Here is a 26,623-nt window from a genome sequence, read left to right on the forward strand (position 1 = left end):
CTATCACAGAGACTTTAAGTAACTCAATTTTATCCTTAAGGCCTGCAGCTTTCAGATTGTCACATGCACCTAGTAACTGTGAGTCACTGACATCAGCACCCACGTAATACACATCCTATGAGGGAAGAAATTCATATTATAAGTATAAATAAACCCATATTTTATGTAGTTAAAATCTACTTGCATTTTCAATGATGAAAATGAAATTAATAGATTTGTTAATTCAGGTTAAAACAAATTTCGAATATTTCTTTAAAATGACATTCATGGGCAAAAAACTGAGAAGTTTTTGTTAAAATTTTAAAAACTGTTAATAATATTTTACAGTTACAAATGTCTAAGGAATTTAGGGATTTATATAATCTAGGTCATGACTAATTATTGTATTTCTATCATATTTTCCTAAATTTATCATAGTATTTAAAGAAACAACACAGCAATTTAATTAACCCTTCAGAGTCTATTTTTATTACAGTTATATAGCAACTTGTATAATTAAAAAATAATCCCTAAATAGACAGTCTACCTGTAAATAATTGGTAAGTGAATACACACACACACTGATTAACGTAAAACATTGACTGGTTTACCAAACTTTAGAACTTACTGGCCATTCTTTAGCAGCTTCCAAAAGTATTGTTCCAAGTCCACACATTGGATCTAAAACAACTGCACCAGCCTATAGACAGAAATGTTGATTTGCTATCATTAAATCTATTATAATAGGTATTATAAAAGAAACCTAACACTTGAGGAATCAATATTTCAGAGTAAAAAGACTCCTTTCTATCCTTTATTAGGAATTTCAGGTAGTTAAAGCCCCAGTGCAGGTATGCTTGACACATTTAAAGATTAGGAAGGAGACCAGTGTGGCCAAAGCGCAGTGAGCGAGAGGGGAAAGGTGGTGATGACGTCAGAGAGGTGGCCAGACTCCTCCACCAGGATGGGCTGCACTACACCGCGTGCAGTCACAGCCACCAAGTCCGACAGGTTCAAAACACCGTGTAGCTCACGCTCCACGCCCACAGGATGACACCTGGGGCTTCTGTCCTCACGCAGCAAGTCACACAGTGAAGTGGTCGCCACCTGGAGCACGGCCACCGCTGTGGCAGAGGGAAAGAAAGCAAGACAAATCAGGCACCGGCTTTTAAAGGTGCCATCTGGAAGTGACATACATCATTTCCACCAACATTTAATTGGGGAAAGCATGTCAGTCACATGACACACACAATTTGAAGGGGCCAGGAAGGTGTCATCCTAGCTGTACCTGAGAGGAGAACAGGAAATTTGGAGAAAAAACTAAGAACTCTCCCATCTGGGCAGTGGGGCTGGGGTGGGGTCGCATCACGTCAGATCTCGTAGGTGTTATAAGGGGTCTGGTTCTGTGCGGAAGGGTGGGAAGCTACTGGAGGGAAACTGAGCGGGAGTGACATGATGTTACATTTCGAAGGGATCATTCTGGCTGCTCTGTTGAGAACGGATCACAGAAGGCTAAGCGTGTTACAGGGAGGCTAGTTAGGGAATCCAGGCAGAGGTAACGGTGGCTTGAATAAAGAGTGACGCTGGTGGAAGTGGGGAGAAGTAGTTGGATTCTGGGTATATTTTAAAGGTAGAACCAACAGGATGGATTGCATGTGGCATGTTAAAGAATGACAGCGGTCTGAAGTGACTGAAGTTTTTGACCTGAGCATCAGGAAGACGAGCTTCCTGTTACTGAGCTGGGAAGTGTTGGGGAGGAAAAGCTACAAAGGAGACAAGAGTATAGTTCTGGACATGTTCATTTTGAGATACCTCTTAGACCAAGCATAGATGTCAAGTGGACTTAAGCATCTGGAGTTCAGAGGAGAGGTTCAGGCCACAGATATAAGTTTGGGAACCGTGGTTGTTAGTTTATAAATGGTATTTAAAGCATCAAAACTGGACGAGCCATCTAGGAAGCAAGAGAAGTTAGAAAAGAACAGACTATGGGCTGGACGCCGGTGATCTCCTAAGTACAGACATTTGGTAGATGAAGATTCAGCAGTGCACACTGACAGCAGCACGTCCTGACGCAGAACCTAGAGTGGTCCTGAAGCAAAGTGGAAACACCCATTTCAAGACGGAGTGACGACAGTGTCCACATGCTAGTAGATTAAGCAAGATGAGCTCTTTCAGTGGAGTGCTGGCGATGAGAACCTGAGGGAAGCGGGCACGAGAAAGAGTGGGAAGAGAAGAAGTAGACACCAAATATGGACAGCTAGTTGTAAGTTTCTCTGTAAAGGGAAGCAGAGAAGGGGGTGGTAGCTGATGGAGAATGTGGGTTCAGGAGAGGGTTAATTCTTTTTTAAGTTGCAAGATATTACAGCATGTGTACATGCTGATGGGAATGACCTAGTAGAGAAAAATGTCCTCAAGTAGGCAAAAGGGAATGGAATCCAGTACACAAGTAATGGAGTGAAACAAGGACAGTTCATTTATTATAATGATGGCAAGGCAAAGTATGAGGGCGTAGATTCCAATATGTCGGTAAACTTGGTGGGGAGAACATGTTAAAGTTCTCTTCTGATTCCAATATTTAAGTCAATTAAGAAGTAAGAGAATTAAAAGTATGGTCAAGAAATGACTGTAATGATAGAACATAAAATCCAAGCTGTGAAGGAGGGCTGAGGACAGGTGGTGAGTAGGGTCACCTACTAGAGGTCCCACGGGGTTAAAGAACTGCTTTAGGGCACAAGAGGAAGTGAATGGGAAACAGAAGGAGGTTAACAGCAGGATTCTTGAATCTGAGATTTTCGAAGGTATACCCTTCTGGGTATGATAAAGTCTAGGATGTGACTAAGGCAGATCATTAGAGGTAGGGAAGCCAGGACACTAAGGGATCAGACTACAGAGCGGACACTGAGGTCATAAAGAATTTTGACAGGAGTAATGGTCTATACCATTACAGAAAAGATAGGAAGAGATCTGTAGACACCGGGATAATCTGATGGCATGCGCATCTAAGGCAGTGAGAGATCTGGGGCAGAAGGGGCGACGAGGCCAAGCAGGCCACCTACCCCACCTCCAGGCCCAGCGGTCCCTTGGTCTGTCTACAGAGGAGGCAGAACGCTCAGAGGACAGCCAGGTTTCAGTCAGAGCCAGGGGGTACCTGATGGAAAGAAACAAAATGTCCTTCAAGAAAGAGAGAGACTTTCCCCTGGCACGAAATTACAGAGAGTATCACATGGGTCCCCCATGAAGGGGCAGAGAGTAACAAAAAGAATAATGATTTAAATGGCAACTTTAAGATTAATAGTGGTATGAGAACTAATTTATATTAAGATCTTAAAATGTGCCAAACACTGTGTTCTTTCTCCCCCATGGTCCCTGTTCAATGAGGTAATTTGACCTTAAGTATCTTTCAATGTCTATTTTACTGTAGGACCTTTTCTAGCCATGACATCTGGGTACACAGGCAGAAGCAGAGAAGTATTTCCATATGCTTAAAAGAATAACTGAGATTTATAGAACTTGGTTTTCCTTACTTGTTATGATATATAGGAAGAACAGTTTATAGTAAACATGAAAAATATCTAACGACCCCAGACTTAAGTTTCATTTTTCGTGGCACTGGCCTACCTGAGGTTGAGCTGCTTGTGCACTGCTCTGGGTACCAAGCTCCAAAGACGAGCCTGGATCAACGCTGGATACTGGGATCACTTACACGGTGGGTCATCACTGCATTCCCCCCAAAAGAACCCTGCTGTGCTATCTCTCACCTACTTTAACAGACCTTCTTTGTTGGTGGTCACATTAGAGAAACAGTTTTTACTTTCGGTCCTAGAAGGACAAACTGACAAAAGGGAAAAATTTCATTGAGTATTATCTGTGGATATTTTCGATCATTTACTTTCTGTATTTCTGAAAACTGTATGTTTATATCAGATAAAGGTAACATTTCAAATTTGTAGGTGGTTATATAAATTTATATGTAAATATAAACTGTGGTGACATCACTGGAAGTTTGGGAAAAAATAAACTGTTACCATACCCCTCTCTCCTTACTAAAAGAAATTTAGGCTAAAGATTTAAATCAAATAAAAAAGAAAATCATGGATTCTGGGAACGTGGTAATATGGAAATAGCTCTCTCCTTTTTCTCTCAGCTCTGAGCTATTTACTTCTGAGGCAAGTGATGCTCAGAACTAGAGGCAACCGGCGTTAAGAGACGCCCTGGGCTCTGCTGAGGTCCCAGGAGAAGGAACCAGTATGAGGTCTCCTTGCCATGGGCTGGGTGGTTGATTAGAGACCAGCACTGGAACCCAGAGGGGAAATCACTGGAATCAGGGAAAAACCTGGTCTTCAGAGATCTGTGGACCTGCAGGGAGACCAGTGCATAGAAAAGTTTTCACCGAGTGCCTCAGCATGGCTGACAGTCTCCTTACACTACCAAACCCAGGGGTGCCAGAGATCCACTTGCCTTTTACCACTTACAGGATTCCAGCCATTTAAAATACTTTACTAACCACACTTGAGCCCCAGTGAGCCAACAAAGAAAAATAATGACACATCTAAGGGGAGGAGGTCCCTCAAAACCTAGAGAGAACATAGAGCAAAGAGAACACACATCTAGTGAAACGAAACTTTTGGAGGGAACAGATAAATATGTGAAAAAAAGTAAGAGCTTCTAGAGATAGCAAATACAGCACACACACACACAATTTTCCAAAGCTAAAAAAGACCATGATTTTAAAGCTAAGTTTATTTCAATAAATAAAGTAGAGCACATCTTTGTGACTCTTGTTATAGTTTCTAAGAAAATATCCAAGAATAACTCAAAATGCAGAGCCAAAATATAAAGAGATGGAGAGCATGTGAGAAAGGAAGCTTAACATGTTTATCACAGGAATTCCAGAAGCAGAAAAAAGGAAGTAGTTTAAAGTTAAAGACACTAAAGCAAAATAATTGAGGAAATAATAATTAAGTAAATAATGCACGAAAGAGTGCCTGAGGTAGAGGAAAAAAATGGTATTTTTATAATTATACATTCCAAATAATAATTATTATAACTATGATTATTATTACTGTTGGGGTCCAGGGCAGGCCACCCCAAAATATGCTTCAATGGCATATTGATTATCTTGAATTAAAGTTACTTGAGAAACAGCCAGTAAAAAGAAATGATATTAACAAAGAAGGAAAGAAAGAAAAAGACACTCTGATCACCTCCTTTCCCCCTGAAAGCAGGAACTAAATTTCCCTTGTGAAGGTATCCTCCCACTACTGGGAGGAGATAGAAAGCATCCTTATCACCAGAGTTAGGGAACCGAAGGCTAAGAAAGCTGTATAAACAAACTTTGTTAGTTCTTCATTAGTCTGCTACCACAAGCACAAGTCCCTTTGTTTCATTAAATCTTCACAAATAATTGTTTCTTTGTCTAAAAATAATACATAAACAGCCTGCTTTGGTCACTTCAGGGGTCCCGTTTCTATTAGACTTCCATGCATATGAATTAAATTTTTTTTTTCCTCCTATTAATCTGTCTTGTGTCAATTTAATTATTAGACCAGCCAAAAGAACTCAAGAGGGGTAGGGGGGAAGTCTTCACCTCCCCGACATTACTATAGCAGAAGTCAACACTTACCTACTTTCTATATGCTAGGCATTGTTCTAATCACTTGATAAATGCTAATTCACTTAGTCCTCACATGACCCTATGAGATTATTATTTTCATCTTGCAAATGAGAAACTTAGGCACAGAGATGTTAAGTTATCTTACCTAAAGTTTCCCAGCCAGTAAGTGGTAGAGCCAGAATTAGAACTCAGACAGTCAGACTCACCGAGTTCTGGGTTGAACAGAAAAGACTCTTACATAAGTATTTACATCCTGGTGATATTCCTGAACTTTAGAGGATTAAAGAGAAAACTCTTATAAGCTTGCAAGCAGAAAGGACAAGATAGGCATAATGGAAAAGAAAAATCACACTGGTGTGAACTGCTCACCTAGAACACCAGAAGTGAAAAGACAATGGAATAGCATCTACAGACCTCTGAGAGAAAAGGACTGCAACTCAAGATCCTTATACCTAGCCAAAGTGGGGATACCCAGGTTGACAGGAAGAAGTTGGAGGATATCTAGGAATCCAGACAGTATATTCCTCAATACCACATTTGAGGAAAGTAGGTAAGAAAAGACTAACCAAGCAACAAATAAACCTGAGCAGAGGCCTCAAAGTGAAGAACAAAGGTGAGGAGCAATGCACCTCACAGTATATCTTTGTGTGTTTATACAGAAACGTGTATGTTACACACATTACATCTTAATGATTAAGGATAGGCTGTGTAATATAAGTGCAGAATAAGAACTTTTGAAACAGAGGGACAAGCTTTAAGGGAAATTCTGATACATAATAAATAATTTAGTTCAATCTAGTAGTTGGGAGTTGGGAGTGGAAGGGGGGAAAATGTTTCAAAGGTCTCATTGTAGGGAGGAGTAAAGGTGGGGCAGGAGAAGAGAAAAAAGTACCCGGGAGGTCTCACCTTATGATAGGGAAGAGGGGAAAGATTAGAGTGTCTTGGTGGTAAAAACAGTGTCTTGGCAAAGAAAAGAGTTGATGTCTTGTTGTAAAGTTAGAATCGAGTCCCATGTGTTTAATTAAGAGAGCTGGGAGAGGGAGCCACTAATGGAATAGAACATAAAGTAAAATCCAACCTCAGGGAGAACAGTGAAATGATTAACTTGCTTAAACTAGCAAAAATAAAGAGAATAAACTGTAAGAAGTTACAAACAGAGTAAAACAGGAGGAATGCAATCAGGTGTATCTATCATAATACTGAATTCTCTCATTGAAAGACAGCCTATCAGAGTGGGATAAAAACAGAGTTCTGTGTTTATTAAAAAAACACACTGAAAACAAAGTTGAAAATGTGTCAAAGAACTACTACAAAGGAAAATGCAAAGATAAAGAAAACAGTGAAAATATTAATAAGACATGGTGAAATTTAAATTTAAACTTCCAAATCAAGATAATGAAAACTTTAATAACAAGAAAGAGGCACACTTCACAATGAGGCAGTAACAGTCATAAAAGAGTATAAACCAAACTACACAGCAGGTGAATGAGGTAACAACTAATAAAAATGCAAAATCTTAAAAAAATGTAATAACCTAATAAATTTCAAAATACCTCTTTCAGAACTGAGCAGATAGTAAAACAGTAAGTAAAGATATAAAGGCCATCTCCTGACTAGAAAATAAAATTATTTTCTTATGTCCATGGAATATTTACAAAAACTGATCAAGATCTTGGTTAAATTTTAAGAAGTAGAGGTTGTACAGGCCATGTGATTGTGACAAAAAATTAGGAATAATAAAATGTAGCTATTTTTTGACTCAGCTTTTTCATAGCCAAAATACTCTCAGAAGTTCAACAGTATATAAAAACATATCACTGCAGTTCATAAGAGTAATGGCAAGAAAAGAAAAAGAAAAAAAGAAAAAAAAAAGGTTAGAAGAACTAAAGAGAAAAGATGACTATCAATAAGAGACTGTGTAAGTTAATTATGGAAGGGACCCTGCTATTACATTAATAAGAATGAGAACAGTTTCCTTACCTTAATTTCTGCGAGAGAGGCCATTGCCCACGCTATGGTAGATCTCAGTCCTGCTGTCTTGATGTAAGCTCTGCTGGCTAAAGGAACCCTAAAAGAAAAGAACACCCAATATTACTGTATGTTAAAGAATATGATGTAAACAAAAATAATTAACCCATTCGTATCTGTACCTCATTTTAACAAGTTCATACAACATGCACTAAAGTATTTCCTGTTAGAGAATATTTAACCTTATTACAAAATTACCTTCTCTAATTGGCACCTTGTCTAACCAGCCAGTGGGGTATTTCAGAAAGGTAAATTTTTTAGATAAGTGAAATTTAAACCCTTATGTGTTTAACTTATAAAAATTTAATCACATGAGGGAAATCTTCCTAAAGTGTTTATATACTTCCCTGACTTGCCACACGGACTAGACCTTTCCTTGCTGATCTGGAGTCATCAAGAGGAACAGACTGCATTGTGATATAGATGTAGTATATAGGAAGTAGGGCTGAATGGATGCTAACCCTTGAAATATGTTTTCTAAAAGGTCCCTTTTGTAAGTTTGCTTTTTGCTCATTTGCATCTTTCTCAAAAGATGGAATGAAGCATGACATTGCATTGCCTAAGATAATCTATCGAACGAAGGGCTGAATCAGACATCTCCCCAATGAGTTCACCGGTCTCCATTATGTATCACTTTATACTTTATCCTCTACCTAATCATTGCTACTATCAGTGTTTCCAGATTTGATACAAATTTTCAAAATATTATTTTTATGTTTCTAATGCAATGAACAAGCATTTCCTTGGAAATATCAATGCACTTTTCTATTTCATGTATACAATTTGTTGGTAAGACATTACGGTATGATTTCAAGAATCAGTGCCTGGTTGTTTTGGGGGTAGGCTTGTTCCAAAGCCACTAAGGGGCTCTTCTACTAACATTACACAAAGCCACAGTGTTTTCCAAACCCTATTTCCTTTCATCATTTTATTTCTGCTCTTTCTTTGACTTTAAGTTATCCTGTTTTGTGTGTATTTACTGCAAGCCTCTTAAGATCTTAGAATGAAATGAGGTAATTATAAATACCTTATCAAATAAAACAGTATAATTGCATATTTACTATTATAACAAGGAAGCCCTGAATGGTAAACCCATGAGAGTTGTTTTTTTTTTTTCCTCTTAAAAGGTTTTCCAGGAAATAAAAATTCACACTGTAAATAGTACTATACCCATAGATTTGGAATCTGGGATATAAACTTTGCAGGTAGAAAGACTATAAAACATTTTGATCAATGAATCTTGCTTCTGCAGGCTAAGTGCAGCAATTATCTTGCTACAAAACACATTAGTTAAAACGAAAATGGAGAGATTATTTTCACTCTACACAGAAACACACACACAGAGAGAGAGAGAATTGGTACGGAAAACTGTCTTTGTCCGTATATATTACAAAGTGCTTTTCTAAGCATCAGAGATTTATGTAGAACCTTTTAAATTTTTAGCCATTATGTGCATATTTTTACTAATAGAGGTTTTATTTTATGGAAGCCAATTCTATTAATATGTGACAAAAGTGAATGCATTCTTATTTTGCTTAAACTTGGGCAAAACTAATCTGCTATTACTTCAACAAAACGGCCTCATTATGTCAGTAAAAATAAAATTATTCGGGGGAAAGAACTGTTCAGAAATAAACTCCTTGAAAATAAAAATAATTCCCTACTTTCGTAAAATCCGCTGATGTGTTTAATCAGAGTTTAGCTGGCTTGTACCCTAGTACAAAAATAAAGGTGTTTTTTCCTCCAGAAAGTAGGCATAGAGGGAACTTACCTCAACATAATAAAGGCCGTATATGACAAACCCATGGCTCACATTGTTCTCAATGGTGAAAAACTGAAACCATTTCCTCTAAGATCAGGAACAAGACAAGGTTGCCCACTCTCACCACTATTATTCAACATAGTTTTGGAAGTTTTAGCCACAGCAATCAGAGAAGAAAAAGAAATAAAAGGAATCCAAATCGGAAAAGAAGAAGTAAAACTGTCACTGTTTGCAGATGACATGAAACTCTACATACAGAATCCTAAAGATGCTACCAGAAAACTACTAGAGCCAATCAATGAATTTGGTAAAGTAGCAGGATACAAAATTAATGCACAGAAATCTCTTGCATTCCTATACACTAATGATGAAAAATCTGAAAGAGAAATTAAGGAAATACTCCCATTTACCATTGCAACAAAAAGAATAAAATACCTAGGAATAAACCTACCTAAGGAGACAAAAGACCTGTATGCAGAAAACTATAAGACATTGATGAAAGAAATTAAAGATACAAACAGATGGAGAGATGTACCATGTTCTTGGACTGGAAGAATCAACACTGTGAAAATGACTACACTACCCAAAGCAATCTACAGATTCAACGCAATCCCTATCAAACTACCAATGGCATTTTTCACAGAACTAGAACAAAAAATTTCACGATTTGTATGGAAACACAATAGACCCCGAATAGCCAGAGCAATCTTGAGAAAGAAAAACGGAGCTGGAGGAAACAGGCTCCCAGACTTCAGGCTATACTACAAAGCTACAGTAATCAAGACAGTATGGTACTGGCACAAAAACAGAAATACAGATCAACGGAACAGGATAGAAAGCCCAGAGATAAACCCACGCACGTATGGTCACCTTATCTTTGATAAAGGAAACACGAATATACAGTGGAGAAGAGAGAGCCTCTTCAATAAGTGCTGCTGGGAAAGCTGGACAGCTACATGTAAAAGAATGAAATTAGAACACTCCCTAACACCATACACAAAAATAAACTCAAAATGAATTAAAGACCTAAATGTAAGGCCAGACACTATCAAACTCTTAGAGGAAAACATAGGCAGAACACTCTATGACATAAATCACAGCAAGATCCTTTTTGACCCACCTCCTAGAGAAATGGAAATAAAAACACAAATAAACAAATGGGATCTAATGAAACTTAAAAGCTTCTGCAAAGCAAAGGAAACCATAAACAAGATGAAAAGACAGGACTTCCGTGGTGGTGCAGTGGTTAGGAATCCACCTGCCAATGCAGGGGACACGGGTTCGAGCCCTGGTCCGGGAAGATCCCACATGCTGCGGAGCTACTAAGCCCGTGCGCCTCAACTACTGAGCCCGCATGCCACAACTACTGAAGCCCACGCACCTAGAGCCCGTGCTCTGCAACAAGAGAAGCCACCGCAATGAGAAGCCCATGCACCGCAACAAAGAGTAGCCCCCACTCGCCGCAACTATAGAAAGCCCGCACGCAGCAACGAAGACCCAACGCAGCCAAAAATAAATAAATAAATAAATAAATAAATAAATAAATAAATAAATTTATTTTTAAAAAAAAGAGGGGAAAGACAATCCTCAGAATGGGAGAAAATATTTGCAAACAAAGCAACTGACAAAGGATTAATCTCCAAAATTTACAAGCAGCTCATGCAACTCAATAACAAAAAAACAAACAACCCAATCCAAAAATGGGCAGAAGACCTAAACAAACATTTCTCCAAAGAAGATATACAGATTGCCAACAAACACATGAAAGGATGCTCAACATCACTAATCATTAGAGAAATGCAAATCAAAATTACAATGAGGTATCACCTCACACTGGTCAGAATGGCCATCATCAAAAAATCTACAAATAATAAATGCTGGAGAGGGTGTGGGAACCCTCTTGCACTGTTGGTGGGAATGTAAATTGATACAGCCACTATGGAGAACAGTGTGGAGGTTCCTTAAAAAACTAAAAATAGAACTACCATATGACCCAGCAATCCCACTCCTGGGCATATACCCTGAGAAAACCATAATTCAAAAAGAGTCATGTACCACAATGTTCATTGCAGCACTATTTACAATAGCCAGGACATGGAAGCAACCTAAGTGTCCATTGACAGATGAATGGATAAAGAAGATGTGGCACATATATACAATGGAATATTACTCAGCCATAAAAAGAAACGAAATTGAGTTATTTGTAGTGAGGTGGATGGACCTAGAGTCTGTCATACAGAGTGAAGTAAGTCAGAAAGAGAAAAACAAATACCATATGCTAACACATATATATGGAATTTAAAAAAAAAAAAAAAGGTTCTGAAGAACCTAGGGGCAGGACAGGAATAAAGATGCAGACGTAGAGAATGGACTTGAGGACACTGGGAGGGGGAAGGGTAAGCTGGGACGAAGTGAGTGAGTGGCATGGACATATATACACTACCAAATGTAAAACAGATAGCTAGTGGGAAGCAGCCACATAGCACAGGGAGATCAGCTCGGTGCTTTGTGACCACCTAGAGGGGTGGGATAGGGAGGGTGGGAGGGAGACGCAAGAGGGAGGAGATATGGGGATATATGTATATGTATAGCTGATTCACTTTGTTATAAAGCAGAAACTAACACACCATTGTAAAGCAATTATACTCCAATAAAGATGTTAAAAAAAAAAATAAAGGTGCTTTTTTATCTTCTTACATGCATTTCTTCTTCTTTTCTCTTACACACCGTCTATCAGCAAGTTGAACACATTCTCACCTACATCTCTCTAGCCTAGATTTGTCCCCTGAATCCCAGATCTTTATCTTCAAACGTATGTTTGGACACCTTTTACCTGGAGGTTCTTTAAGTACTGCAAAATTTACAAATATAAACTAAGTACACTCTCCTTTCCCTGTATTTACTCTCTTGATATACGTCTTCATTTTCTGAGGCCACTTACCATCTATGTACTGGGTAATCTCATCTACACCTCCAGCTGACACTTGTCACCTGAACTCCAGAGCTGCAACTTTAAATGTCTACTTGGACATGTTTCACTGAACACACAACTACTTCCTTTCCCCACATTTTATATCTCAGTGACTGACACCAGTGTCTCTTGGTTGCCAAAATCAGATATCTGCAAGTTATTCTAGACTCCCTAACATTTTCTTGTATGTTTTATTATTACCTTGTTATTACCCCCAACTTTGCCTTAGTTCATTTCTTCATCATTCATTGCCTGAACCAGTATAAGAGTTTAACCCCCCCTTTTTTATTTCCCTTCCACTTTAAAATATAATTTCCTTGGTAATTTTTTAAAAATCACAAACCTAATTACAACACTTTTCTGCTTCAAATTCTTACTGCTTTTAGAATAAAATTCAAGTTATTTAACCCGGCTTATAAGACACTTCATGACTCGTTCCCAATCCTCAGTCTCCTTTTCTACCACTCTCCCTATGCATTCCCTGTCCCATCTACACCGAAACTACTTGCTGTCCCCCATGTACCTCAAGCCTCCTCACACCTCCATGCCTCTGGACATGCAGTTCCTTGCTTGTAAGATCCTTTCCTTCTCTTGTCCACTTGAGATATCCTTGCTTATTATTCTCCATTTAAGTGATACATCGAGTGATACTCTTCTGTGTTCTTTTGCTCACCTGTCCTCCATCAGTTAGGTCCTCTTTTCTAATTCTAATCAAGCACTGACCACATATCTGTTCTCCCACTAGAGTGAATTCCTTGTGTTTAATAACCATCTTACTCATCTTTGAACACTGGATATGTAGCACAATGCTTAGCACAGAGTAAGAACTCATTAGATAATTTCACTTGAAATTAATTGAATGAATTAATCTTACTCTAGTAAATACTTCTCCCCTTCCTTCCCTAGTTGCTGATCTGTTTAAAAATAGAATAGTCGAAGTTTATTCACCACTTACTCTATCACAAAAGCAGTTATCTCATTTTCATGTGTGTTATCTCATTTAATCCCCACTACAAAGCTAGGAAGTGGATACCATCCTTTTCCTGATTTTATAGCAGAGGAATGTGATAATATGCCCCAACTCACAGAGTTATTTTGTGGAGAAGGGGGAACTGAAGTCCATGGTTCTTATCCACTATGCTTACTGTACCAGGTGATGTGCTACTAAGATACACATTTTTGTGTGTCCCTCAAACTCGATGGCTGCTCTGTCCTCTGTTCCATCACTTCTGACTTTCTTCTCTTGTCAGGGTCACCAGGTTACAGTTTCTGACCTCCACCATCACTTCTCTTGTCCACCGCTATCTGCTTTTCAGTTCTTCACGTGCCTCCCTTGCCTCACACAATGGCGAATTGTTTTAATCAACACACTTCGTGATTGCTTCCTTCCTTCGCTGAGGTAGTGAAACAGACTAATCACAGAGCGTCTAATGCAATCTTATTTTCGGCCACTGCTCATTCAGGGTCTGAGCCTTAATTTTCAGATACATACCTTTTATTTGTCAACTTTTAGGTTAAATTACCAGTTATTACTTGAGATGCCATAAGCATGACTTCTTGAGGGTGTCTAGCAAGCATTAAATAAAATTGTACACCTTTTAAAAACACATATAAAAACTTATATATATGTATATTTGTTAAGTTAATAATAAAAGAGCATGAAAGTTAGCATTTTTATATATGATTACAAATTAAAAATGAGTTATTTGGTGCCAAAAATCTAAACACATTCATACTGCATCAGTCAGCCCTGCTGGGGATGAAATGTTCCTTATAAATCAATATTCTAGACACTTAGGCTCACCCTTTTAGGGGCCAAAGTGTTAAAGAATATTTAGCTGCTTTATGAATCCTTCTAAAAATATATTTCATATTTTACTGTCTTACTAGTCTTCCTTGCCCTTGTCTTGGTGACTATCAGTAATTACACTAGGTTGAAATGTGGCCATCTTTCAGTTTCTCCCACCTTTCCTGTCGACTATTATAAAATTAAAATAACCCAGGCAAAATTGCTAAAAAAAAAAAAACAACCAGTTTTACAAATATTCTGCAGGCGTTAGGGCCTGGGACTTCAAAAGGCATTGGAGTAGGGCAGCCTGGACACCTTGTAGGTGGAGGTATAAAACAGTGGGTTAGGTTTCGTCTGGGAGAGTTGGTAGGCTACTGGGGTAGGTGGGGGCCAAGGGAAACCAACAGGGCATTGAGGCATGTGATGACCTCGTGTGTGTTAAGGTGACAAGAAATATTATTTGGTGCAGGATTTTTGCAATCTAGAGGCTAGTGGGGCCTACCCTATAACTAGCACACAGTGGAACTCAATCATTCAACACTTCCTGAACGTCTACAGTGTTCTCAGCATTGTGCTAATCAACTGCTGTGCTGCACCATTTGATAAAAGCTATTACAGTGACCTTCAGCATTCCTTTTTACATCCTGATTCAGGCTTACACAGGCACAAATGTGAGCTTAGGGTAAGTGAGGTATTCCCATAGCACTTTTAGGATTTTAAAAACATTCCATGCCTAGAATCACCTAGAGAAGGGGTATCTAAATCACCTTATACTGTGTAAACAGGGCTTTGCATATAAAATGTTTTGAAGATGCCAACAATATTCACATGTTCCCAACAAACCGCAAATCCCTATTTCCATCATCCAACCAGCTCTTTCTTCCCAAAGCATCTAGAAAAAGGACCTGTCGTATGATAAGGGTTCAATAAGTATTTCTGAATAAGAAAAGGAATCAACTGCATTTATTATTATATAGTACCCAACATAACTAGGGAGAAAACCTGAAGAAGATTTTAAAACCTGGAATTACTCTCCCACAAAAAAAGAACTGCAATAAAATTTGAAGAATGTTTAAGGTGACTTTTAAGAACTGTGTTGTATTTTCTACTTTAATAAAAAAATCCAAGAGGCCAACAGACTAAAACTTTTAGCTTAAATATGGGCCTGTGAAAATCACTTAATAATAGAAATAATTAGATATAATTTTCAGTATGAATCATGTAATCAGTGGGTTATTGTGATCAAATCTTTCACAGCTCTAGTCCGATCAGATCATATCTAGTAAGCTCCGTGAAAACACTTTACTGGTTCAAGCAAAGAACTCAAATGCTTTGCCTTTAGCCCCCTCTGATATATCAATGTTTCTTTCATACTATAAATAAAAGCACAAAGTTCTTAATTTTACAAACTCTACTAAGGAACAAACCTGAAACTTAGAAACAATATCTACCTGAACACAGGAATTCCCACCACAGAGTAAATGTCACTTAGATGTATAAAGATCTGAAAGAACAAATACAGAAGTTAAAATGGAACAGGAAATGCATTACCAAATGATTGACAATTTGAAAACTTGCATTTTGAACCTATACAACCTATATTTTAATAAGAAATTCCAAGGCTTTGTCATATCCAGAAAAATGTTCCATAATATTTTTTACTGAGCAGAGGCAAAGTAAATTTTAAGTACGTCTCATAGAAAAATTCTGAGGCCAAATTGTATACAAGTTATATTGAGAATCATATTATGAAGAACTCAAGGTCACCTTTCTTCCCAGCGATTCTTTGAATTACCTTAACTAAATTAGATTTTTCATCATTTTAGGTTAGAGACAACTACCTAAATCTACCCTAATTCTAGCCTTAAATAAGACTTGATGCCATGGTTAACAGAAAACTTTCTTTAAGCCAAATATACTGTAGCAAGGGTGACCTTTTCCCTCCCTACTATCTATAGGGGAGCTTCTTCCTTTCTATTACCTTGTTATTTTTTTCCCAGTTTTATTGAAAAATAATTGACATATATCACTCTATATGTTTAAGGCATATAGCATGAAGGTTTCATTCACGTATATTGTGAAATGATTACCACAATAGGTCCAACTAACATCCATCTTCTCATATAGAAAAAAGGAAAAGAAGGGGAAAAAGGAAAAACTTTTTCCTTGTCATAAGGACTCCTAGGATTTACTCTCTTAACCGCCTTCCTTTAAGTTGTATAGCAGTGTCAGCTGTAGTCGTCATGATAGGCCATGATGAGGATTTAAATATCTCAAGTTATAATTAGTAGCCCACATAAATTTTAAAGAACCCTCCTTCTGTAGCCTGATGAGGCTTATGGAATTCTCTAATTCTGCTGTTTGACCTCAAGAACATTTGATTCCTGATACTTTCACCCCAAAGGTATTTTAATATAGTTTAATCAGAATTATTCCAATATTGATAAACTTTTATTAAGAAAAGAATAATCTGGAGTGAACTCCGTTTAGTCAGTTTAATTCCTTGATTACTGAAGCTAAACTTTCCAATTTTTTATATTATTCACTTTAGCAAAACTACTAATTAGGATTCATTCTTTTCTATTTAAAAGTTACATTAAAGATATGATATACTGATATTTTTATATATCAAATGTTATCAGGTATAGCTTTCCCCACTATGAAGGTTTTTCTATTAACTGTACAGAACAAAATTTGTTAAGATTTGTTTCTTCTGTCAATTTTAGTCACGGATTTTACTATGTGTGATTCTATTGTTGTCAATTTTGTTTTGTGTTGATTATTTCTACCAATAGCTATTATTAATTGCATTAAATGGATGATAGGAATTAAATTAGATATATTTATTTATGAGCTAAACTATGAGAAAACTATAATTCTGAGACAGTGAGATAGAGTCAGGGAGAGATGGAGAAGAGGAAACCAGGAGAGCAGAAGATAAGAAAAGTGGAAAGGGGCAGATGAAGGAAGACACCCTTATGTCAAAACATTCTTGAGGTCAAAATATTTTGCATAACAGCAATAAAGAATATAAAAGAGGCACGACTTATTAAAAGCGAAAAATATCAAATAACAAAACTGAAAAACAACACAAAATCTTCTGATTTGGCCAGCCATTACTCCATTTAAAGCTATGTAACAAAAAATTTATGAATTAACGAATCATAAAAGTGACCAAACTGGTCAAATTTATGAGATGGTTTTCAAAAAATAGTGAAGAATATTTTTTATAGCTAGAATTTGTTTTCCCATGTGTTTACTTTGTTCTAATTAAAAATTGCGTAACCTCCTTAAATTGATTTTGAAAATAGAGAAAAAAAAAATAATCCCCAAACCCTAACAAAGCCACGATTAACACACTATTTAACTTTGTATTGGCCTTTTTGTTTTCCAATTTTTTTTTTTTACCATTAGCTAGAATTTCTTATTATACAGACTTGTTATTTATAATAGTGATTATAGAGAGCATCTCTGCAACCTTATGTTAAATGTTCAGTTTAACTGTGACTAAACAATTCCATTCCAAAAGTCCTATTTGGATGAGACATTTTCACAGTGAAAACTACTAGCAAAATTATCTGCAGTATTCTATTGCTAAAGAGGAAACAGACTGCTGGATCCATGTAGACATGATTTTTAAAACTCTAAAGCAAAATTGAAAAGCACAATAAAAGTTGTTGATGTTGCAATAATATTGTAATAACTTTGCATGGGGACAGATGGCTACTAGACTTAACATGGTGATTATTTTGTAATGTATGCAAATGTCGAATCACTGTGTAGTTCACCTGAAACATAATATTTTACGTCAACTATATTTCAATTTAAAAAAAGAATAGTTGGCATTGTCTTTAAAGAATTAGGTTATAAGCATATAAGATAAAATGAACATTCATTACCTCTAAATCTGGATTCCTCAAATCTGCTTTCCATCCAAACTGTTTCATGAGAGCAATTCCAATTACTCTTCCTACCTCCTGGAAAAGCATCAGGTTATAGAAAAGAATATACTAAAAATGAAAATTTTAAGTTTAAATGTAAGCAAAAACTAACAAGAGTTTGCAGGAAAATCAATCAGACTATCTGATGGTAATTTAAGGTTACAATATTAAAATATCACACGAAAGCATTTTCTACTCAAGGCAAAAAGGGTACATTTTACCTCTTCCACCCCCAACACATCCTATGGCATTAACGTCTACTTGTATGTAATCTTTATTCTTGTAATTTTAGATACATGAAATAACCAGATCATGGCCTGATAAATATGGTCATTCTGGGTTTTAGGAAACAGATGCAAGCTGAAAGATTAACTGTTTTAGCTATGGCAATCCTGTATGTTTAAAAATTACCAGCAATAGCATTAGGCTCAAACTTAAGGGTCCGTCTGATTTTAAGACTGGCCAAAGGACCTAGGCTTATGCCCTTTATATTACTGAACTTTGTAGGGTCTGTTCGTGGTCTTTGCTCTCCTTTTATGTCCATCTGTGTATTTGCATCTGGGTCCTGGGACAATCCCACATGCAGGACCTGGTGCAGAGCAACAATTCAATAAACACAGAACCGAACTACAGAGAAAGTCTAAAAGCTTCAGACCACGATATTAGGATTTCCAAATGTAAAGGATATCTATTCGTTTAACGAAACTTTTAGGGAGAAAGTAAAAGGAAGTCTTTACATAGAATGGCATACTATTCCTCTTAAGCATGTGAGGTACAGTTAAGAAGGAAAATGCATTTTTAGAAGAGATTTAGTTATATGAGATTAGGCCTAGTTATCTGTCTGGGCCTGGTTTATGTATTCTGAGAAAGGTTTTCACCTCTTTTTAGATCTAAACAGTAATAAATTCTTTTAGAAAATGGTAACCCACTCTGGAGGGGGAAAGTGTACCTGTGCAGTAAAGGTCTTTGCAATGGCTCCACTGCAGCGACAGGAAACTCTGAAAGTTAAGTTGTTCTGGTTATGAGTATCAACTGCTTCTGTTACATCGTTCTGAAGTTCTTCTTGAGATTTGTCTCTTTTAGTGGTAAAATTTCCTTGCTCCAGTGTTTCTTCTTCTATTTGTTTTTCCAGTTGGCACTCCTTATTCTCTTGTATCTCTTGCATTTGTTCTGTTTTCAGTTTCTTAGCAATGATGGCATTTTCTCCCACTTTTCTTTTTAGTGGGTTAGCATTTTTTTGAGAAAGTTTTACCTTTTTTGCATCAAGTTCAAGAAGATTTTTCCAAATTGAAATGGCATTCAACCAACTTTCAGGATCATCATTTGTAAGTCTCTGCATTTCATTAAGTATTTTTCCTAAATAAATAAAATCTCAGTTTACCCTTTATTGAAGCTATTCATCACCCCCAAATCCCATTACCTTTATTTCTTTAAAATAAGAAATTTTATTAAATTGCTACATGAATAGTGACTTCCCTTTCATCTGGAATTTATATAATTTAACATAAGAATATTGTGCAGAATAAAGTTCATTCGTATATTCCATACTTAACGTCAAAACTGTTTTAAAATTCCTACAAAGTTATCATTTTCTTTAGCAAGATCATTTGTCCTACGATAACATATGCATCTCTTCAATATACTTATAGACCTAGAGCATGTGTTGATCTTTAAAATAATGCTGATCTTGCCTATAAAAATTAAGTTTAAAAAAACAGAATAAATTGCAAAACACAGAGCTCAAAAACAGAGCAACTCAATCTTGGGACTATTTTAGACCATACAATTTTAGCACAGATCATAAAAGGAGTTTCCACAAAGTAACACTTCAGATATACAACCGATTCATAACTTAGGGACTGCCAGCCATGCTCGATAAAATGTAACCTTTCCTTGATGAACAAGGGCCATCAAGATGACCCAAGAATAATTACTGTAGTTCTCTAAAGATGAAAGTGTGTGGGATACTGGGATGAAATTTTATTGACCCCACAATATAATACCTTAGGATTTGCTTTAAAACAATTTTTCTGCCCTGTCTTGATTTCTTGCCATTTGTATCTTTCTTGACACATTTTATTATAGACTATATGATGACATGGTCTCTTGCACACAAGCAGCAATCAAAATGAGGTTTAAGGCAATGTTTTAGCCAGATGTAGCTGATCCTTTTTTGTTGCTTTTATCAAGATCTTTACATTATTTCAGCAGCATATTTATAAAATTAGGGAGTGGATAAGAAATTTCTTACGCCCTCTTTAACTCCAATGCTTTATAAATGGGTGTAAGTTTTTTCAAAACACTTAAAGTTCCCCAAACAGGAAATTTTACTATGTAGTATTTTTCCAACTATATCACTCATCAGTTAAAATTTAGATGGTGACAGTTTTGACCAATTTATTAAATCAATGCATTTTGGGTTATCACATGCTCCTAAATCTAAATAAATGCACTGACCATACATAGCTCTAGAGAAGGTGTCTGATCATAATTCTTAAGGAAGAAATGTGACTTAGGACACTAACATCTCAGAAGAAAGGCAGCAGATTGCAAAGAGAAGAGACATAATTAGGTGATAATGTTCAGGAAATACAGAAAAATAACTAATTAACGATCCCACGGGTCTGAATGAATCTTAAAAATGTGAAATGGCTACATATTAATTACCAAGCAGAAAACTTTGGAGTACAATATATCATGGGGGGTAAAAGCAATAGGTATACACTGTACCTTTACTTACAGAAGAAACATTAAACGGAAGCTGCTTTTTGATCAGCAAAAATAACCTTTCTGCAGATTTTAATTTTTTCAGCATATTCAAGTCAGAACAGGTGGTGAAAAAAACTTTTCCTGAAATATATTCAACCTAGAGATAGAAAAAATAGATATTAATGAATTAAAACATAGCACCTAGACTAACAATAATAAAAATGACCATTTCTGAAGTATCTATTATTTATCAGACACTGTACTAGGCACTCTGAATACATTTTTTCCCCCCCTCATCCTTATAACAACCCTCTAAGGTAGATTTTATCATCCCCATTTTATAGATTAGGAAATTGAGGCTTAGAGAGGTTAAATAATTTGTATGAAGTCACATAGTCAGTGACCAAGATCATAATCTTTCTATGTTACCTTTTGGAAAGTGTGTGTGTGCACACACTACTAAAAAAATAGAACACAAAATACTCATTAATTATCAAATCTCACACAACTGTTAAGAGTGGGCAAAGGAAAGGTATAATGGAGAGGACAAATGAGGTGTCTAGCCCAAGGTTAAAATAATCAGTAGGTATTTCTTAAACATCTACCTCGTGGTCTACAAGGAAGCATACAGTATAAATCTTAAAGATGAATAACAATGTAATAGGCATACACTGACATACAAATTAAAATGTAAAATTTATAAGACAACAACCTGCATTAAACCCAGAAGAAAACTAAATACTTAACATAATAAACGCACTGGTAAGTTGTAGGTACAATAAGTAGCACCAACGATGGAAGCCATCATTAGTAAAAGTCTCGGGGAAGAATCCTATAAGGCTTGGGAAGAGGGATTCTAACAAAAGAAAAAAGGGTAAGAACACGCAGATGGGAGTGACAACCTGGCTGAAGTAAACTGTAAGTCAGCATGGCAACATTTGCTGTGTGATGCTGACTGATGGTGTCAGGTGGATGGATGGTGTAGCTCAGGCCGGCTTGATAACGGTCACGAAATTTCGAGTACCACAGATGCTAAAGGTCAAGCATTATAGACTTTTGATGAAAACTACGACAGCACTAAATTAGCTGGCAGAAAAAATTACTGTGGAAGAGGCGTAAAGGACTGAGTGTTGAATGTGATGCTGGAGGGAGAAGTAGATTACTGAGGAAGAAATAATGAACCATTTGGCTGTGGGAACTGGGAAATGGACAGAAGCAAGAAGTATGCATCAAACAGAAAGAGGTTGTGGAGACAGGATGGCTATGTGGTCAAAGTCAGGGAAGAAAGGAAAATGAAAAGAGCACTGACTCACAGAGAGTCGAATGAGATACAGCAAATGGTGCTTAATGCCAATGGAACCCTAAACCTTTTGGGTCAATCCAACCCCCTCAAGTTCAGGATGGATGTGGACAGTCCTAGCATTTTCCTTTTAGCAGTGGCCATGGGCTGACTGACATGGTTTTAAGTCATTTCCTAGGACTGAGGCAACCATGGAATTTGGGGTATCCCATGTGTGTAGGTAGCTCCCATTCAATGGGAATTTGAACTCCAAATGTTGTATGTTTGATCTGACCTGGTCTAATTAAGCTTTGGGGATGGTAATTTCTGAGGTTACCACTCTAGCTTGATGAAGAAGAATCTCTACTGGGGAAGCCCTAGGTTGATAACAGTTAAAACCCCAATACTTCCAGTTATAAGAGTAACAAGTTCTGCGGCTCTGACATATAGCGTGGTGATTACAGCTAGTAATACTGTATTATATAGCTGAAAGTTGCTAAAAGAGTAGATCTTAAATGTTTTCACCACCAAAAAGTAATGGTGCTTATATGACGGGATGGAGGTGTTAGCTAATGCTATGGTGGTCATCATTTTGCAGTATATAAATGTATCAAATCACCTTAAACTTACATAATGTTGCATGTCAATTATACCTCAATAGAGCTGGAAAAACAAATAAAAAAGAAAACCCAAATAGCTTAGGTACCAGCAATGCAGCTGACCAAGAGAGATGGAGGAAGAAGGGAATGAGAAGAATGTTTAGGAATCAGTATTTAAGGGGACAATGAAGTAACTAAAACAAGAACTTCTGGTTTCTACAATTTACTTCTTTCTCATTACAAAGGTGACATTTTCCCACTAAAGTCAAAACTAAATATATACCTCAAAAGTGCTTAGAACTTGGAGACACAGTTTTAAAAAGTAAATTTTTAGAAGTTTAGATTTTATGTTACTTGACCTAAAAATATAGCTGATGTTAAGCCATCACAAAACAGGTTAACAGACATGAAATACCTTGTCAAGATTCTGGGGGAACTGAAATAAATATTTTACTGAAAATATGGTTTTAAGATCCAAGTCTTACAAACAAACTGATGCAAACATCTAGACCAGTGATTTTAACCTAAGTAGTCTAGACATTAAATTAGTTATTTAATTGTACAAAGATCTTATCTTTTCTCATTTACTTGAGTATCAAGGGAAACAGTTTATATAATGAACTTCCTCCAAAAATATCTTTTTTGAGGGGGGTGTGGAGAACAAAAAAACAAAAAGACGTTGACTGAAAATAAAGTTAATTAAGAGGACCTAAAAGGTCATTTAATTTATTTGGGGTATCCAATCATAAGAATAATGTGTGTTGAGGCATTAAAATGCTAAATACATTCTCAAAACCAAAAGCAACATTATTCTCTCTATTTAAAAAATTAACATTAGGCCTACATTCCTTTTACAAGAAATGAGCATGTAATCAGAAGTAGTTTATGAAGTTGTAAAACAGCCACTGTGAGAATCAATCATATATACGAAAGCACTTTAACAGTTCACCCTTTGTAAAGACATTGTATCTCAAAGTAGTAGAGAAATGAATTTTGGTGTTTATGACTTCAAACAGTGAAGCTACCATTACTCGTTTTTTTTTTAGTTTGTTTGTTAACTGATCATATTCAATTACAATAATTAGAGAGAACTGTGGCGTTTTAGAATATTTCATCCCAGTATTTGTTACTTGAAAATTTATTTATATATCCAATCTGTTTTTTCCATTTGGAATTAAATCATTAAAAACTGTCTAAAACCAGCTGGTTTTATGTCTAACACTTCAGAAGATGAAATAACAGCCTTTATTAAAGAAAAAAATAGCTCTGTTATCGGCTAGCATTATCTAAGCAGTTAGCAGTTTTACCTTTCTTTTAAAATTCAGGGATTCAAGTCTGACACAAAGATGAAAAGCTTAAGCCTATGCAAAAAAGTAAGGTACAGCAATATAGGGAGATACCAAAGTTTTCCTAATTCTACAGATGCCATTTAATTTCGGAATTAATTTTAAAGTGCTAAGTGAAGGACTGAGGTGGCGTGTGAGCTTTTCTGGATCATTTTAGAAGAGATAATTAAAAATATATACTTTACTACATTAAATGAAAAACTATGAAACAACTCAACTATCTGCTTAGCTGTACCCCAATACCCTCTATCACCATGACCCCACTAAAAAAGTAAAAAAAAAAGGACCTGGGTTAATTGTCTTTGCTATGTGGATTTATAAAGGCTGATTAATCAACCGACAGGGCCTCCTGGCCAGCTGGCATTGGAGACACCTCTACTATCTTCAAAATTACTGTTCCTACTTTTATTGTTATAATAAATAACATTATTTAACACATTAAACATTATTACAAAGTAAAGCTTAATTTTACCCAACACATTTCTTTAAAGTACTCTACACACTACATAGTATAGTATATATTTATATGCTATAAATTAAATATTTAAAAATACACAGGAACCTATAGAGAGGCTTGCCCCACCACCAGGAGAAAAAAAAAATCAAACCTGAATGTGACCAAGTGCTAGCTATAACTTACAGGACTCCGATTTACAGGAAACATAGAGGATAGAGGAACATGTGAAACCACACCATGGAGAAGCAAATGGCAAAGACTGAAAACAAGCAGAGAGAGACCATCTTTTTTCTAATAACGCAGCATAAGCAGACTGGGCCAAGCCATCTATTTTTCATACCAAGAACTCTACGTTAATACTTAAAAAAATCAGTGCAGCAAGATGTCATGGCCACACAGTGTTTAAGGAACTGGACCCAGGTCCCAGCCTGCCTGGGTTGAACATGATAATATGCTCATGCCTGATTTCACAGACAGCTTGGGTTTGAATCCCAGCTCTGCCATTTTCTGGTTCCATGACTTGAATATTTTATTGGACTTTACCTGTGCTTCATTTTCCATTTCTGTTATATGTGGAGCCTACCTCATAACATAGGGCAGTTGTGAAAATTGTCTGATACATATTAAATGCTTAATCCATGTCAGCAGTTGCTATTGTTGCTTTTTTAGATTAGCTACATTCAATACTCTATGACATTCTGTGACCAAAACCACAAATGGCAGGTAGTCTAATAAAGACTGATGCCATTCTTCATGACCCCTCTATCCTCCTCTCCCCACCCCCTCATCACTGAAACTCCTTTTGTGGACCTTCAACACTGCAGGAGTCCTGGGAGTGGAGTGGTCAATTTCTTTCATTAAGCTTTCATTTCCCAAAAACACATCATTCACGCTGTCGTATATATCCCATCAAGATACTGGAGCACTTTTCTATTACATCCTTTTCCTGTTTTCAAGAACCAGGCTCAGCATGTCCTAGAACCTAAACTGATGTTTAAAACCTTCTTCGTGTCATTGAAATTAACAGCGTATAAATGCCAGCAACTGTTAACTTCCTCCTCTGAGGCCTCCAAGAGAATTTTTCTAGCTACTATTTACTGCGTGTTTAAGGTGTACTTTACATACCCTTTATCATTTAATCCTCCCCAAAGTCCTATGAGATAAACATAATCATTGTCGGGAAACTGACAAAAACAGCTGAACCTGAAGATTATATTTGCGTTTGAAGGATGGAGAAAGGATTCTGACAGGTCTAATTCTAATTATAGGCACTATCAAACACTTTTCTTTTAAAGAATCCATGAAGTAACTTGCGTCCACCCCTCTTTTTAACAAAACTTCACCCATGACGGGTACGCGGTAACAGATGTGCAGGGGAAAACGGCTGGCGGGTCTTTCCGGCAGTAATTAGAGGACCTGCCAGCAGAACTCCGAGGGCCGGGCCGTCGCCTCCGTGGGTTCGCGGGCCGAGAGCGCGGGGCTCACGTCGCTTTCCCGGGTCTGGGACGGACCCCGGCGGGGAGGCACCACGGCCAGGGGCGGGGACTGGGCCACCCTGCTTCCCGCCCGGGCGCGCGACCAGTCCGACTCACCTGCGTGGCCGCCAGCCGCGACCGCACCTCCCGCATCAGGAAGGGCTCCAGGCCGCGGCCCGCGGTGCAGAAGAAGCGGACGCCCGCTGCAGGCCCGGAGCGGCGACCGCCGGACACCGCCGCCATGGCGGCTCGGGGTCACGTGGCCTCGGGTGCGCGCGGCGCGGCGCAGCGGCCCTGGAGGTGGCGCTCAGGCGGTGGAGGGCCGGGTGTTGCCAAAGGCGAGCCGGGCAGGAAGGTCCCGGGAGGGTGCGATCGGCTGGGAGGGGCCCTGTGGGTCTCCTAGGTTAACTGCTTGGAACCGCCTTGATTAGGCATCTGGAATTATTTACAATCACAGGTGGAAGGGATATGATTGGGATCTATAATGCGGATGTATAAAAGGGATATGAGTACTTCCCTGGTGGCGCAGTGGTTGAGAGTCTGCCTGCCAATGCACGGGACAAGGGTTCGAGCCCTGGTCTGGGAGGATCCCACATGCCGCGGAGCGGCTAGGCCCGTGAGCCACAATTACTGAGCCTGCGCATCTGGAGCCTCTGCTCCCCAACAAGAGAGGC

The 26,623-nt window shown here is 37.6% G+C and overlaps 1 protein-coding gene across 5 annotated transcripts in view; it reads right to left on the bottom strand.

Annotated features, from left to right (window-relative positions):
- The window catches only part of THUMPD2 (THUMP domain containing 2), a 45,505-nt gene extending 19,301 nt beyond the window's left edge, over positions 1-26,204 (bottom strand). For 2 of the 5 annotated variants that reach the window (XM_061211161.1, XM_061211165.1), the window contains exons 1-8: positions 26,067-26,204; positions 20,815-20,950; positions 19,034-19,440; positions 18,043-18,120; positions 15,595-15,647; positions 7,574-7,661; positions 608-679; positions 1-115 (exon numbers count right to left, since the gene is read on the bottom strand). In XM_061211161.1, coding sequence (XP_061067144.1) covers positions 1-115; positions 608-679; positions 7,574-7,661; positions 15,595-15,647; positions 18,043-18,120; positions 19,034-19,440; positions 20,815-20,950; positions 26,067-26,192 — 1,075 coding nt within the window. In that variant the 5' untranslated portion in view covers positions 26,193-26,204. Of the gene's footprint in view, positions 116-607; positions 680-7,573; positions 7,662-15,594; positions 15,648-18,042; positions 18,121-19,033; positions 19,441-20,814; positions 20,951-24,657; positions 24,734-26,066 lie in introns of those variants that run through there. The other 3 variants (XM_061211162.1, XM_061211163.1, XM_061211164.1) reach the window with 3 other exon arrangements.
- Between the last annotated feature and the right edge of the window lie 419 nt (positions 26,205-26,623).

The sequence above is a fragment of the Eubalaena glacialis genome, chromosome 14, assembly GCF_028564815.1.
Source record: "Eubalaena glacialis isolate mEubGla1 chromosome 14, mEubGla1.1.hap2.+ XY, whole genome shotgun sequence".
In the NCBI taxonomy this organism is placed as follows: Eukaryota; Metazoa; Chordata; class Mammalia; order Artiodactyla; family Balaenidae; genus Eubalaena; species Eubalaena glacialis.